Below are 17394 nucleotides of genomic sequence, written 5' to 3' on the forward strand. Positions count from 1 at the left end.
AAACATAACCTCACTCTCTCTTTATTTCGAATCCTGGTTGATTCCGACTACGCCTATGGTGAGAAGGGCAGAAAAAATTTATTGTTTAATCCGTATATTCTCCGTGAACGTTACATCTAAGCAATACAGAAAATCGATATTTTTGAGACTTAATTGTGCTCAAATTTCCAGACCTAATAAGTAAAATAACTCGATGATTATTCCTTCAATTCAAATTGAATCTCGTTAATTAACTATAATTGCCAGAAATTAAGTGTAAGTGTTGAGATTTTGAGAAACACCGTATTAGATACACCGTCTTATCTCGCTAGTAATGAAGGTTCACTGTCGATTTCAATCATTCGATATATTACGAAACAGTTCGCTTCCCATGGTTGCTGCTCTCGGGGCGATATTCAATCTCTGCTACCTACAATATATTGCACTCTTCAGCTGAAGAACAATCGATTTCATAAGGAGCAGCGTTGTTTCAAAGATTTAATCTGTTTGTTTGTACGTTTTGTTGATAGCTATAGAGCGCAAGCAGGGAAACAGCGGAAAAAAAGAAAAAAGCATAACGCCGAGGGTAAATCCGATACAGATAGAACGAACGAAACCGTTGTTTTCCACGGTGCCGTATAGCTTTCCAAAATGTCACGGAGATGCCGCGGGAGTGCAAGAAATCGATTGTTTGAAGAAGCAATCAAATTTCAATGAGTGATAGATGGGATTTAGGAGTTTCGTATGCCTTCTTCCATCAGCAATTGCGATTTTGACAAGCGGAATATATCTTTCGCCAACATATCTGCTATGAGGGAAGAAATCGTTTATGCGAGCTTCAACGTTCTACTTGAAAATTCCTAACTATCGCGGAACATGGTTTCGGAATGTGCAGTATCAGAACTGAGCCGGTGTTGAGAATAAACTATGAAACTTAATCTCGAACACCGAGCTCTTGCCTCGTAGTTGTTCGCGAGAACAAGTTCTCGAGCAGTGGGAGTTTCAAGTTACAAAGTTCCGCCATTAACACATTCACTTCCTGCTCTCGTGCGTGAGTTTAACGTGGAAAATATTTCACCATCGGATAATGCTCAATGCTCAGTGACGATTCCGCCCAGTTGCTGTCCTGCATCAGGTGTGAAAAAGAAATTCGATGCTGACGTTGTTACAGTTCGCTAAGCAACCAAAATGAAAATTATTATTCGCAAAGACAGTTCTAATGAATGCGGATTGTTACGGTGATATGGTATAAATAAGTAACGTCTCACATGTAATGCGCATCAGTTAGCTGCGGAAGTTCGCCAAAACACTCACTAACATGGCGATTAAGGTAAGATTTGTTCGAAATCGGTCAAGTTGCAGTTTTCCCTAATAGAAACGAGTTCGAGAAACGAGCTGATGTTTTTAATTACCGTGTTTGCAATGGCCAGCGGAGTATCCATTACAACAGATCAGGATCGAAGTCAACAATCAGAGCGCAACTACGCAACAACTGGAGATCGAAAAAGTCAACACGAGAGTCGCCAGGGGGACCGCGTCCAGGGTCAGTATCGAGTGGTGGAGTCCGACGGAACGGAACGTATCGTAGATTATACCGCCGATGATCGTAACGGATTTAACGCAATAGTTCGCCACGAGCCGGAGCGGCTCCAACGGCCTGTCACGGTTCAACTTTTGCAGCTTGTTCCTACTTCGGAACTTCTTCCGGAAAATGTTGTAATCGATTCCAATCCCCGCCAGATTCAGCGCTACGACACTTCTCAGCCATGGTTTTACATGAAAAGAATTCATTATGACTGAACAAGTGTAAAAATAACAGGCAAGGTACACGGCTATGTATAATCTAAATAAAAAAACTTACATTTAATAACGGTCGCTTTTAAGTTTGCAATATTTTTCGAATCAATCCAAAGGCTATTCGCAGCTAGCGCCTGTTCTACACTGTTCCCGTCATTGTTTACCAACGCAATGAACCCAATTTTCAACGGAAAAAACCTATCGCCCCATATTCCGACACGCCTTGTTCCACCCACATGATGAGGTTCTAAATGGGTAATGTGAAAGCAACCTCACACTCGAACCGGGCTGGCGATGACGGAATGTGCGTTACCGTCACCCCCACTCGAGCACCGAAACTTACGTTCGAGAGACGACGAATCGATCTGAGCAAATATTGGGCTCGGTCGTTCCTGTTCCGGGTGTGTCACTGTGAACGGGATCCGGACGAGAAAAAAAAAAGAAATAAGATGGCCTTATAAATTATGAGCCCTCGCCGTTATTGCCAACTAAGTAAGTTAGAAAAATTCCTTTTCCATACTCTACTCGACTTGATCCAGTCATTGGTGTGGTCCGGTGTGGAGAGGAAATGTGAGATGGGCCTGAGGGAACATGCACAAATTGCGACGGCAAAAGACGGCGGAGAAGCGTATGCATTTTTTTAGTTTCTCAAATAAAAAAATACATCTTAGAAAAGTCGGAAGTGGAATGTGATGACAAAAAGAAATTGGCAATATATTTACGTAATTACTGCATAGTCCCTGAGGTGCGGGAAAAAAGGTTACAGCGTACCGAGGGGTTTGAAAAAAATGTATCGGCTGGCGAAGTCTGTAAGTGGATCGGCATGATTCAATATTTGCAGAAACGATACGACCCAAAAGGGGAAAAGAAATGCCTCGCCAGTAAGTAAATGTTTGCTAAAATTACGATGATGATGTTTTAATAGTACTTTTAAAAATTTGATTGAGTTGAAGTGAAGTAGTTTACTGTTGTATGAAAGAAAATATAAAAAAGGTCAGTTTCTTTTTTCATGATTTTATCCCGTATTACTGACGTTTATTTTTGATTCCGTCACCAACATTTTTAGTTAATATTATTCCGTGGATGGGGGGGGGAGGGGTTGTCTTACCATTCTGTAGTCAAAAGACCAAATTCAAAAATCAAAGCATAGTTGAGGTAAACCTAAAACAGAAAACAGTCTTAAAACGATACAAAAATTGAGTTGAAACCTCATTGAGTCCATACTCGAGTTCCAAATCAGATAAAAACCAGTCAATAGTGCAACTTTTGAAACCACTCCAGAACGGAAGGCAGCAATGGTTAAAAACTTTCTTGATGATTTGATTTTGTTTTCTTCGCGGCACTTAAAAGCGAAACAAATAGCACTGCTGTTTTGATAAGATAAAACGCAACGGAAAAATATTATGACAGATATGAATTGAACGCTACTTGCGTAGCACGGTGGCACCACGGAAAAGGCGGACAGGCGAAAAATAGGCAGCCAAACAGCACCTGTGCAGGTCGGTCATCTGCGGAGAAAAAAAAAAACATTTTCCCCCGCGTCCCCCAACTACATCCTCAATCATAACAGGCACGGATCTTGAATTCTCGGAAGCTCAAATGAAAAATAGACCCGGTTAAATGGGGCCGGTAGATAAGGGAGCGGGAAAAATGAAGCTCTTTTAAAACGAATTAGGTGCCTCTCCTCGGTTCAACACAACAACAGAAAAACGAGCGACCGAAGAAAAACAGCGTTTCCACCTACCTTAACCAGTGACGTTTCGTGACAGACGTGTGGCAGCACACGGCGTCATATTGATCGGCGAACCAAACCACCAGAATGATGTAGAAGGCGGTTGTGGTATCGTTGAAGAACTCCGACATAATAGCTTCCATACCTGAAACGAAAACGAAAAGAAAAAACACAAAATATTCAGACTTTTGTCCTTTATGATTGAACGAATAAAACACGTTAAACAGTCGAAAACCCAGAGCGAACAATGAACATTTTTTACGCAGACAATCATGAGCAATGTGAGAATATCTTTAGGAAGGCAAATCAGTTCTTTCCGCACGTACCATATGGAGGCAACCTAGATAAACTTTTACTGTAGACATCCTGTGCCAAACCGTAAAAAAAAATAATCTACAACGTACACGAACAGTCCATTTTTATTCATCAGACTAATTTGAGACGATGTCAGCCACCCAGCGGGAAATAATTTATGTTTTCGTCAAAGTGGATATCCGACATACATATTTGCTCTTCCACGAAGGTTCTCCCCCTCCAGGATCCGCCCGTTGCCGATGGAAACGCCAACGCTTGACTGCGTACATAAATACAGTGCAGTGCCCATCTGCGTGCCGGGGAGTCTTGCGCTATCTCGATCCAAGGTACATGATACTTTCGGCCGGAGCTGTCGCAAGGAAGCGAAATTCCGTTCCTTCAAATCCAGACCCTTTTTCCGATGGGATTTTTCTCGCATCGGACATGGCGCACTGCCGCTTGGAAGCTAGAAGGGGCCAATTTCCTCCTGTCAGCGGAGGTTGGATGAATTTGCGGGAAAACGAAAAGGACACACTGTTTTAGTTACGGCTTAAAATTGTTACCCACTGTGCTCTCTCGGTGCTGCGTGAACGTGTCCGTTTCGTTTCCGAGAGGATTGTGTCTCTGCTTTTTCTTCCCTTCCCTTCCACCGCGTTTACCGCACAATCGGATCGATTGTGTTCGAGTTCGACCATCATCACTGTGCGATGGGGATCTATGTCCTTGGTATCGCTGGTCCTCGCTATCGCCACCCCGCTGGCTGCCACTGTACCGTCAGGGGGCGAGCGTGAGCCGACTGTATCCTTAAATTGAACGTCTATTTATTTACATCAGCTCTCCGCTGGCTGTCTTTGGTTTGCCCATTGGTGGCGCGGCACGGCCAGTGCCAGATCGCAATAGTGACGATTGTTCAACGCGCGAAATGTTTGCATGACCGATGTTTAATTTGTGGTTGATATAAAACTAGTTTATTGATGAGGCGGTATTACCGATGCATTCTATGAACCTATTTATTGTAGTTCGTATATTTTGCTACAGGTTTAATAGGACTTTTTTCAAACCACAAATTAAATGTGCAACACGTACATTGCGGTGTGAATCACTGCACTTGCAGATGATTATTACCAAATTATAGGCTGAAATCAAATTTTTTGTTGCAATGATGAACAAGCGGTAATGTTGAAAAACGCAATTTTTTTTGACATCGAATTACGTCTAACTTTAGAAGGGTGGCTTCCCAAATAATCAAGAATAGAGTGAAACGGTAGAATGTAATATTTCAAATGCTTATAAATTTGTTATAACTATACGTATTTTGGTCATCGTTGGATAGAGAACAAGTTACTCTAGACTATGAATAATTTTTTGAAACGTTTCTTCAACGTAGTAAGGTGGTTAAAATTCATAGCCCATATGATTTGATTGTTTGTTTGTGTGAAGAAACAACAAGAATACTGTAATCATCCCGTGTCAGCAAATGCAAATCCACAATGACGATAGATTAAACAAACTTGCAGGAATCACTATTGCGAAACACCAATGGCACTTCTTAACGCCCCCAAATTTTATAGTAATTTGAGCAGTTGAGATTTTTGACGCTGCCTAAATTTTAAAATCTAATCTGAATTTGAAATTCAACCATGGAAAAAAGGGTCAAGATTTTAGTGCTTATCAGTCATTTCTTAACGTTTGCGGTAAAAAAATGGACGAAAATTGCCGATTTTTCATGGATTTACCTTTAATCTGAAGAAACTACTCATGCATCATCAATCATAGTAACCCATGAGTTAGCAAAAAAAGAATTGGCAACTCTATCAGTCAAACTCTAAATGTGATGGCGAAAAAAGTGAAGCTACTCTGTTCAGAAGTGTGCGCGTACAAAGAACGGTACCCCGCCGCGTCAAAAACGGACATCGTGCGGCACTTCGTGGACGCCCTTCCGGCATCTACAACATCTTGACACTATTGGACAACGATCAGAGCATCGAAAAAAAGCCCATTTCCGGACGGCCAAAGACCCTGAGCGACAATAAGCTTCAAAGGATGCTGAAGAGGAAGACCGAGGGAAAAGTGGCTAAATCGCTGCGTGCACTTGGCCGGGAGGTTGGAGCATGCGGTAAAACAGTGAAGAAGTATCTGGAGAACATGAAAATACATATCAGGAAGCGGCAGTCCCGTCCACTGGTCTCGTAGCTGCAGTTAATGATGCAGCGACAGCGGTTGAATAAGATGGTCAAGTCGATTTTCCCGGCGAATCGCGACGTGGCAGTGGTGATGGACGACGAGACCTATCTCACCCTGGATGGCAACTTCGTATTTCACCTCCCCCACGAAGGAAGTGAGCACCGAGGTGAAGTTTATTTCACAGACCAAGTTCTCCAAAAAGGTGCGGCTGTGGCTGACAATCAGCGAGAAAGATATCTCAAAGTTGCTCTTCTTTCGCTCCGGGCTGGCCGTGAACGGAGAAATTTATAGTACGAAGTGCCTGCCAGAAGGTGCGCCTTTCATCATAAGGGCGATGACACGGTGTTCTGGCCAGATTTGGCGTCGGCCGAAGGGACTCGAAGCGATCATTGGAGAAGCTGGAGCGGCTGAATATCGATGTGGTACCGAAGTCGGCGAATCCGCCCAATGTCCCCCAGCTGCGTCCCATCGAGAATTTCTAAGAGTTAATAAAAAAAAAGCAAAGCAAAGCCTTGGTGCTGCATTCCGATTCGGCACTTGACCTTCTGTTTTTTTCAACACAGACTTCGCAGCCGACTGTTTAGTTACAGGACGATTGCGGGGCTAGCGCTACGATCCTACTGACACTAACAGTCTCAACCGAGCCGAGACTCGAACCTACGACGACTGGTTAGTTAGGCTGGTCTGGTTTCAATCTCCCAGATGGTCATCGTACCTGCAAATAAGATAATATAATTACCATTAATGAAAAATTTATCCAACTCAATTATCTGTCTTATTTTTTTTTTTCATCACCATCTGAAAAAAGTCAACTTTTTTACCGCAAACGTTAACAGATTATCGAGGTTTTGGCATCAAACTATCTTTTACGATTGGTTGTCTAAGTCATGCCGAGCAACCAATTACTTCCTTTCTTCCTCAGCACAGCCGACACTGAAATATACAACCGATCTGAACCGATTTGTTGTTGTTGTTGTTTTACTCGCTCTAGTCCGCAAAGGCTTGCTTACCGGAAGATTAATTCTAAGTGGTCACGTATAAAAGTTAGCATATAGAAATTTAGTCTATTTTGTAAAACCGATTACTGCAGCAAGAGGACGGTTTAATCTTACTGGAAACTGGCTCGGTCCGTAGGCGTTAGAGCAGCAGCAGATTCTAGCTCAGCAAGGCTGATCAGGCGACTCATTCAATCGCAGCATTCCACAACAGACGTACCAACCGGCGGACCGCAGCACTGCACAGCATTGCTGAACATATTCGGATATGTTAGTAATTTTGTTCGGAGTTGTCGCGTCGCGTGTACTTACAGCCTTTTTGGCTACTGTTAATAGCTGTGAGTGTGTTGGTAGCGTGTGTCATTATCGTAATATCTTGTTTGTTTTCTTGTAGTGTGCGAAGCGAAGAATAACAAGAGAAGTAGAATCATCCCGTGTCATCGGTAAATAACAATACAAAATCAACGCTTCTCCTGACGGTTACCAGAACACTGGAAACAAAATTATAAATTAATTTTACAGCTTCACACCAATAAATTGATGAGATTGATGAAATTATAACCCGGCTTGGAACTAGCCTAGCATAAGTTTTATCCATTTAATGTCAAACAATTTCCAATCTGAGAATTTTCGCTTGAATCGCTTTGGTCTCCAATTTCAAATACTTTCGTTTAGTTTGCTGTGTGCTAAGAAAGGAAAATGACCACGAATTCGCTAAACTAAATATTCTTTCATTAAGTACACAAAATTGTTTAGGTCGCCTTAATATCTCAACGTTCAGAAATGCACTGTTAGATAAAATTGCAGAAAATACAAGCATTCCAATTCCGTCTACTATTTGAGCCGTTGAGAGCAAAAGTGGTACATGTGCCATTAAGTAAATTTTTCAGGAGACGCGATAAACGAAAACACTCAAATACTAAATTATTTTCAACAATTTTTTCCAACATAACTGCACTAAATCATTCTGGAAAGGTTTCAAAAGACGTTACATGAAAGCATAACGAGTTCTGGTTGAGAAACTTACACATGAAGGATGAAGCAAGCATGAAGGATGCATTATAGCTCGCTAATCTTAAAACATAGAACATTCATGTCTTCAGCAGAGTTGTTCAAGTGATTGAGTACTATAGAATGATGATCTGTTTGTTAAGGAATTCTGTCACTTTGTGGCGCTAGGGTATATGTAACAGAAGACATTTTAAATAATCTAGATCGACTGGGGCCAATTCAAAGGAAAATACCCTGGTATCTTTAGAATTGCTACTTGGTCGATAATAACTACACGATGGACCCAAATTAAACTTTCGGTAGACTACCGGTTGCCCTCCGGATCCAGAAATACAGTAGAAAAGGAAAACTGAAAATTATTTTGGCTATAACTCTGGTATAAGTTATCAGATCTCGGATTTTCTTTGATATTATGGTATATTTTTGCATGTGATAGTTTCGAAAAAAAAACACGGAAAATACTAGGACCTGTTCATTAAAGCAGACAGTGTATGTAGTTATAGGAGCGACAAATGAGTGAACTGAAAATATGATACAGCCTTGGAAAATTATGCACCGTATCCAGATGGGACTAGGACCTGTCTTTCAAAATTAATCTCGTTTACGGTAACTCCGGGTCGTTCGGAGGGCTATCTGATGATAAATTTGAGTAACATTCTGTCATGAGATCATTTATTTTCGTCTGGGAGTGGTTTAGAAAAAAAGTGGAACTGTTCTTAAAAATTAATCTCTTTTATGGTAGTACCGGTGGTTCACGTGGTGCCCATCTTGGAGCATATTTCATTAAAAGATCATTTTCCTTCTAGAATTGGTCTCGAAAAAAAACATGAAGCTTTAGGAATACTTTTGAAAATTGACATTTTACGCTAGTTCCGAATCTTTCGGTGAAATCGTTTCGTCTCTAGTCAATCCCGCAGAAGCAGTTTCGAAAAAATTGGGAAGCTCTAGAATCAGTTTAAAAAATTGACCTCAATTACGGTATTTCTGGATGTTCCGGAAGGCTATCGGTGGCCTGCCTAAAGCCAAACCTGGGTCCAGTGTGTAAATATATATCTATATCAAAGACCTCAGAGAGTTATCTTCTAAATTGGCCACAGCATACGAGTTGATACTGAAATAGATAAAACTCTTTATGTTACAAAATAGTCACGGGTACACTAGCGCCACGTAGTGAGAAAATTCCAAAACAGACAGATCTTCATCTGAAAGTACTCAATCACTTGACCAACTTTGCTGAAGACATGATTGTTCTATATCCTAAGATCATCGACTTACAATCCATCTAATAAGCACAGATTGGATATGTACCACTTTTGCTCTCAACGAAATGGTGATTATGTTAATTACCAAAAATTTTTCTGGCTATAACTTTTGTTTAGGTTATCAGATCTCGATTTTTCTTGGATATTCTAGTACATCAATTTATGCAAAAAACCCAAAAAGTGTAAATATGGCACATGTACCACTTTTGCTCTCAACGGCTCATTTGTTTTGATGGAATATAAGAATATCGACGAACGTCATGCGGTCGTGTCTTGGATACTACCCTCCTGCTATTTAATAAAAGGTTGCTTGATTTGAGCATGTAATAGTAGACTTTATGACTCATTTATAAATCACTCTCAACAATGCATTTGTTAGTACTAAGTGTGCGTAGTGTGCGTCAGTTATGCTGTCGTGTCTTGGAAACAACCTCCTATTTTTGTATATTTTTTTTGCTTTACGTTTTGCTGTAGAACCTTGAGATGAAAAAGCTATCATTTCTTGGTAGAGCGTGGTACGCAGTTTAAAAAAAAAGAGGTTCACGAAATTTTGCCGTTTTTACCAAACGGAATTTTGACAGCTGAGAATGCTTCACAGTAACGATATCTGACGTCAGTGAGCGCATGATTTTTGCGATCTGGTGTGAGAGCAGGGATGCCAGGTATTTTTTTCAAAAGTCTTCATGGTCCGCGAAAAAATGTCTTCCTACCCGAAGCCCGAAGGCTGAAAAAACTTTCCGGCAAATCGAAAACTGTCGAGCAGAAAAAAAGGGCACCACTAATGCACTAATGCAAAATTCGGGTCGTTCACATATTTTCCAATGTCTTCACATGTTTTCTCCAATGTCTTCACGCTGTTGTGCATATATCAAGATGGCTTGACAAAGTATTTTTTTAATTCTTTTATCACCAATATTTAGTGGTTAATTTGTGAGTTCGAAATCCAATTTGTGGTAATTTGTGGTTAAGTGGTTTCCGAGAAATTTTCAAAAAACTGAGTCAAGCCATCTTGAAACATAATTTTTCTTTAAATGAATCGGACAACGATGATATATACATCAATCGAAAGCTCTTAATTTGTGGTTCACGAAAATGTAATTTTTAACGTCATAATTATCAGTGTTTGTACAGAAATTTGTGTTTTATTGTTCACGTAGTTCTACGTTTTGTTTATTTGTTGATGACGCTGCTGTCCGCTAGTGGCGTTGGCTGTTTGCGGTGTTTGTCACTGCTATACTGAGCGTGCGTTTGGGGAATATGCTAAATATCGTGATTCTTAGGAACTTAGCCAACACACTTGCATTACAGGTAGCTTAACAGGCGCAGAATGGATATGTGTAAATTTGTTGTCAAAAAGGATACCGGTAACGAAAATGTACTTTCGAAGGAAAGCAATCCAAATTCGACGGATTATTTTTCAGAACCAGTAGGAATGGCAAACAATAATTATCACTTTTTCATCACCTATTCAAACAAATGTTCAAATAAGCTGTCGGGATCCAACTTAATGTTGCTCTTCTGTTATTTTTTCGTGCATATGTGCTAGCTTATGAGCAAAGTAATAAAGAAGATTTCTGCTGTCCGCGTGTCTGTTAAGCTACTAGTAGCACGGTCGCACAGAGGAGTACCTAGAACAAAAATCTGGCCAAAATAAGAAAAAAAAAATGCAGCTTAAATAAATGCTTCACAACATACCATCACTCGATTAACGTTAAACGGTATTATCATATGTTGAGAGCGCTGTAAACATTGACAAATTTTCAAGCATTTTTTGGGAATCCAACCAAGTTGTGCCGGGCGTCAAAAAAAAAATTACAATTGATCAATATTATGCACCAAATGAATTCTTTATGTTCAATGCTAATAAACCGGTTGATAAAAATTCCGATATAAAAAATTATAGCTACTCTTAAGAAGTTTTCGAAATAAGTGATTTTTACGTATTTTCGAGCGTTTTCAATATTGAAAGAGTTATCAAATCTCGCGGAATCCGATCATATAATCATCGGGGGAATGGAAGTTCATAACATCACATCGTCGCAAATATCTCATCCGGTAACGTCCGGATTGACATTTGCGACCCGTTTGAAAAATATTGTTCATGACATATTTTGACGAATACCTGCCTCATGCTAAAAACAGAGTTTCAGTTCAACAAAGATTAAATGAGATTAGTTAAGTGAATGAACTTCAACTAATTTAAGTTAACTTAATATTAACTTGATGCACAGAATCAATAATCCAGGTAAATAACACTACGTCCAAAAGCCTTTTTCCAACCTACGTAAGTTCCACGAGGCATTATATAATCTGTGAGCAACAAATTGAAAATTCAAATTGAAGATATTTTGCTACATCATTTTTCTTGCAAATTCTTCGATTTGTTTCGCTGCCCGTTTTGCGAACACAAATTATACGAGCGTATTTCTTCATCTGTTCAATAACTCTTTGATACAATTCTGCGCCTGTTGGGCTACCTGTAGTAGAGCAAGTGTGTTGGCTAAGTTCCCCGAATCTCGATATTTACCATAATCCCCACACGCACGCTCAGTATAGCAGTGACAAACACCGCAAACAGCCAACGCCATTAGCGGCCAGCAGCGTCATCAACAAATAAATAAAACGTAGAACTACGTGAACAATAAAACATAAATTTCTGTACAAACACTGATAATTATGACTTTAAAATTAACATTTTCGTGAACCACAAATTAAAAGGTTTCGATTGATCTATCTATCATCGTTGTCCGATTCATTTAAAGAAAAAACATGTTTCAAGATGGCGTGGCTCAGTTTTTTGAAAATTTCTCGGAAACCACTTAACCACAAATTACCACAAATTGGATTTCGAACTCACAAATTAACCACTAAATATTGGTGATAAAAGAATTAAAACAAATTACGTTGTCAAGCCATCTTGATATATGCCGCTGTCGTCACAAAAATGGATGTCTTCATCATCACTCAATATATTTTTCAAGTTATTGTTACGTGAAAGTTCCTTGTTCATTTTCTGCCATTTTGCATGATTTATGTTACAAACATAACATCTACGTGAAAATCCCATGCATACTATGGTTAATCACGCACGGTGTCAAAATTTTGATTATTATCGAATTTTCATGTACCTCTGATTTTTTTTCGCAAAAATGTTGCCAACTGGATAAGAATCAAGGATCGGGAAGTTAAAAAATATTTCATCAACGATTTTTTGAAAAATTTGGATTTGAATTTTTTTAGCGCAAATCTACAAAAAAACCCAAATTAATCCACCTAGCGGTCAGACTCAGCCTTTCTCATTAAAACTTATTATTTGTAATAATAGATTCACATGAATGCTTAAATCCAGTCAAGGGGTATATTCACTCTTTGGGTTCTAAAATATTGATGTTGTAATTAAAATATAAAATATGAAATTTGACGTAATGTTAGTGCTTAAGAAATAGCGAAATAAAAGAAATGACTCTTAATTTCGAACAATTTAATCACGAGCGATACCGGGAACGTTCAGATAGTACGATACCACATTTAAATCATGTTGAGGCCATTTATATTGATCAAAGCAGGTATAGTGTTGAATAGTCTTTGAATTTCTTTTCTTTCCAAAACTTTTGAACAGCATATCGAATTGTTATGAAGTTTGTTATTTGTAAGTTTGAGAGATGACTCGTTTGTAGGACACTAATTATGTTCAAAAAAGTCGTGTAATACTTGAGATAATAGACTTTCGTTGTTTTACAAATTAAAACATAACGGTTGCTTAAGTTCGGTAACAATCAAATGAAAAGGGAACGTATAGGGCAGCCAAGCTTTGAAACCACGTGTTCAATCATAATTCATCAGTTAACCCTTAACTAGCCCGTTCATCTGATATCAATATTGTTCAAATCGCTTGTGTAGTTTCTAAGATAATAAAGTTTCGTGATTTTCACATTTCGATACATTACAGACGAAGTTACAGTCCGATTACAGTAAAATTCAATAGGGTGTGATGAGGCAGCTAGACCTTACATTTGATACTAATTCTATGGAAATCGGATCAACCATCTCTGAGAAAAGTGAATGAGTCCAAGTAGTCTTCGGAATATGTTTATTTTCATAGCCGGGTTTCTCATTTTTAAACACAACAGGAAAAGTAATAATCCGTTTGCAAAAAAAAATCATTAGGGTCTTATGGGGCAACAAGACCTTCCATATGACACTGAATTTCTGAAAATCGGTCCAGCCATCTCTGAGAAACATGAGTGAGATTCAAAAGTCTCCAGAACACGTTTCTTTACATAACTTCTGAACCACATGTTAAATTTTCATAAAATTCAAAAGTTAAGGGTTTTTAGGTAGCCCGTTCATTTGAAACCAATTTCGTTCAAATCGGTTGTGTAGTTTCTGAGATATTGATGTTTCGTGATTTTTACATTTTGATACATAACCTTTAAACTAGAAATCAGAATACAATTAAATTCAATAGGTTTTTATAGGGCAACTAGACCTTTCATTTGCAATTAATTTCATTGAAATCGGTCCAGCCATCTCTGAGAAAATCGAGTGAGATTGGGAGAGCGTTACACACATATGCAGAAAATACTCAGCTCGTCGAACTGAGTCGAGTGATAAACGACATTCGGCCCTTTTGAGCACTTTTATACCTTTATTTTTTGCAGTGATTGCTATACCTTTCTAGGAGAAAGGCAAAAAAATAAATGATAGAAATGACTTTTGATTTCAACTTCAATCCCGAGCAAGGCCGCAAACATTGAAATAGTACAATATCAAATTGAAATGATGTAGAGGCCACATATTTTGATCTTAGCTATAGTTTTAAACAGTCTGCGGGTTACGTTTCTAGTTATAACTTTCAAACCACTAGTTTAAACATTATGTAATTCATTGTTTAAGGGTTTAAAAGCCCATTAATTTGAATTCCACTATGTTCATAGCTTCTGAGATATAAGAGCGATTTTTACATTCTGACGCAGCGCCAAAACTAAAAGTTTAATTACAGTGAAATTCAATAGCAACCTGAACGGACCCTTCATTTGACACCAAGGTAGAAAGAATCGGTCAGACCATTTCTGAGAAACACCTATACATTAATACATGCAGAAAATGCTCGATTCGTCGAACTGAGTCAAGTAGTATGTGACATTCGGCCATTTGGATCACTTTTCTACCTTTTAATTAGCCAGTGATCGCTAGGCGAAAGTCGATATGTTTACTTTCATTAAATGATTTCACATTTTTATGAACAACGGACAAAGTTACAATCCGATTACAATGAAATTCAATAGTAACCTATGGGGTAACTAGACCTTTCATTTGACACTAATTTTGTGAAAATCGGTTCAGCCATCTCTGAGAAAAATGAGTGAGTTTAAATAACCTCAGGATAACTTTTCTTTACATAACTTTTGAACCATATGTTCAATCATACCGAAATTTAAATGTTAAGGGTTCTGGAGACAGCCCGATCATTTGAAACCAGTTTCATGGAAATCGGTTGTGTGGTTTCTGAGATATTGATGTTTCGTGATTTTTACATTTTGATACATAACCTCTGAACTAAAAATCCGATTACAATGAAATTCAATAGCAACCTATGGCGCAACTAGACCTTTCATTTGCAATTAATTTTATGAAAATCGGTCCAGCCATCTCTGAGAAAAGTGAGTGAGAAAAAAAAGTTGCACATACACACACACATACACACATACACACATACACACATACATACATACATACAGAAAATGCTCAGTTCGTCGAAAGAGGTCGAGTTGTATATGACATTCGGCCATTGGGACCACTTTTATACCTTTGGTTTTCCCAGTGATTGCTATACCTTTCTAGGAGAAAGGCAAAAATCCCTCTAACTTCACTAATGTCTGTCATATTAACATAGTCAGCAACCAGTGCATTTGAGGGTAGTGCAGTGTCATTTAATTTCCAAAAATTAACAATTAAGTCAGTCATTTTACCACAGACAAACAGACGTATCATTCCATACAAAATTCTAAAAAAATGTGGTTCCGATTATTTTGTGCGACACGTACTGGACATATTCCGCAAATGATAAACTTTCAGCCTTCCTGCTGTTTCTGGAAGCACGGCACACGACTGTCTACTGAGTTCAAAGGTAAAAGGGCTGATGTGCACCACCGCTGCGGCGGGAATATTCCGCGTAATTGAAACTCATTTGAATTGAATTTATTTATTTAAAAGACGTCCAGCGCAAAAGTTAAGATGTAACCATTTTTGTGGGATGCAGGAAAAACGTACGGGAATCCAGCAAACCAGTTTGTCTTTATGTTTTCGTAGAGAAAATTTCCTTCATGTTCAATCTTTGTCGGATTGGGTAAATAAATTCATTCAAAAACACTTTTCCTTTGAAAAATTCAAAGTTATTTTTATTTAAGTATCTTTATTGGAGTCGTGGACGTTCATATCTCGATGCTTCAGACCTTGTTCGAAAAGGTGCGTCAGCAATAAGTAATTTGACAATAATTAGATCACATTCGACTTAACTTTGGACTTTCAGTACACCCCCAGATAACAACTTCTGCACAAAACTCTAGGTTACTTTTTATCATTTTCGTAATACATAGGCCGAAAGTGAGCAAAGAGCATTTTCTTCCACTGCTCGTCTATTCTCTTTGTAAATTTAGTTTTTTTGAAGCACAAGGCGCAAACCAAATTTCTACACTTCTCGTGGTCTAGCTTCATGGTTTATTCGTAAAATTTTCGAAATGAAGTGACATTGCACTATACTCAAAAGCATTGGTTGCTGTGGTTTCCTATGGTTAAATCACAGACAAACAGAGGTACCTTGAATTTATATTCATGGATCAAAATAACGGTCAATTCAAATGAGATTCAATTACGCGGAATATTTCCGCCGCAGCGGTGGTGCACATCAGCCCTTTTACCTTTGAACTCAGTAGACAGTCGCGTGCCGTGCTGCCAGAAACAGCAGAAAGGCTGAAAGTTTATCATTTGCGGAATATGTCCAGTACGTGTCGCACAAAATAATCGGAACCACATTTTTTTAGAATTTTGTATGGAGTGGTACGTCTGTTTGTCTGTGGTAAAATGACTGACTTAATTGTTAATTTTTGGAAATTAAATGACACTGCACTACCCTCAAATGCACTGGTTGCTGACTATGTTAATATGACTGACAATAATGAAGTTAGAGGGATTTTTTTTTGTAGATTTGCGCTGAAAAAATTAAAATCCAAATTTTTCAAAAAATCGCCGATGAAATATTTTTTAACTTCCCGATCCTTGATTCTTATCCAGTCGGCAACAGTTTTGCGAAAAAAAATCAGAGGTACATGAAAATTCGATATTAATCGAAATTTTGACACCGTGTCACGTACCATCTACGTGAACTTGACAACGTCAAACAGGATGTATCGCGTGAATTCTCTGTGAGAAAATAACCAGAAATCAAAATGGCGAAGCTGTTATCTGATTCTGAACATAAAACAGAATTTCTGGATGGCTTGCAAATAAATGAATTTTCGAAAGACTTGAGCTTACAGGTTTCACACAGCTTCTGTTCAAAGGTGGAAGAGTTACCTGAACGAAAACAGCTGCAGCGGACAATAACAATCCCCGAGAATGTCGTAATATTTATCAGTTTTTATGTTGTTTTATTCATTTACGAATTGACAAATTTGCATACCTGAGTGATATCTGATAGCAATCACGTTTTACGAAATGCACAATTTTCATTTATTTCTCTAATTTTTATGAGCTAGGAAACGGGTTTTAGAAATTATCCAAATATGTTGCGTAATAAATCACTCAGGTATGCAAATTCGTCGTTTACCAGTAGATGAATTCTACGTGAAACTCACATGAAATGCATGCATCTACTGAATAAGTTTCAAAGGATAATTCATCTCACCAGGTCATGATGAACTCAAATAACAATCACGTAGAATCTACTAGAAAATGATAGTGGAAAATATTCACGTAACTTTTCCGGTAACTATAACGTGAAAAATATTTTGAATGTAAGCCAATGTCTTCCAATCTGGCATCGCTGGGTGTGAGACAACCAACCAACTGCCTGGAACTTTCAGTACCTGAATAATGTAAGTGCTCATTATTCCGTGCGAGAACAAGTGACATTTTGCTT

General features: G+C 38.6%; 1 protein-coding gene across 1 annotated transcript in view; it reads right to left on the reverse strand.

Annotated features, from left to right (window-relative positions):
- LOC129722725 (uncharacterized) overlaps positions 1-17394 on the reverse strand; it is a 232909-nt gene that overhangs the window by 86246 nt on the left and 129269 nt on the right. Inside the window, exon 8 of the mRNA XM_055676415.1 lies at positions 3521-3653. Coding sequence (XP_055532390.1) covers positions 3521-3653 — 133 coding nt within the window. The remainder of the gene's footprint in view (positions 1-3520; positions 3654-17394) is intronic.

The sequence above is a fragment of the Wyeomyia smithii genome, chromosome 2 (genome assembly GCF_029784165.1).
Source record: "Wyeomyia smithii strain HCP4-BCI-WySm-NY-G18 chromosome 2, ASM2978416v1, whole genome shotgun sequence".
Classification (NCBI taxonomy): domain Eukaryota; kingdom Metazoa; phylum Arthropoda; class Insecta; order Diptera; family Culicidae; genus Wyeomyia; species Wyeomyia smithii.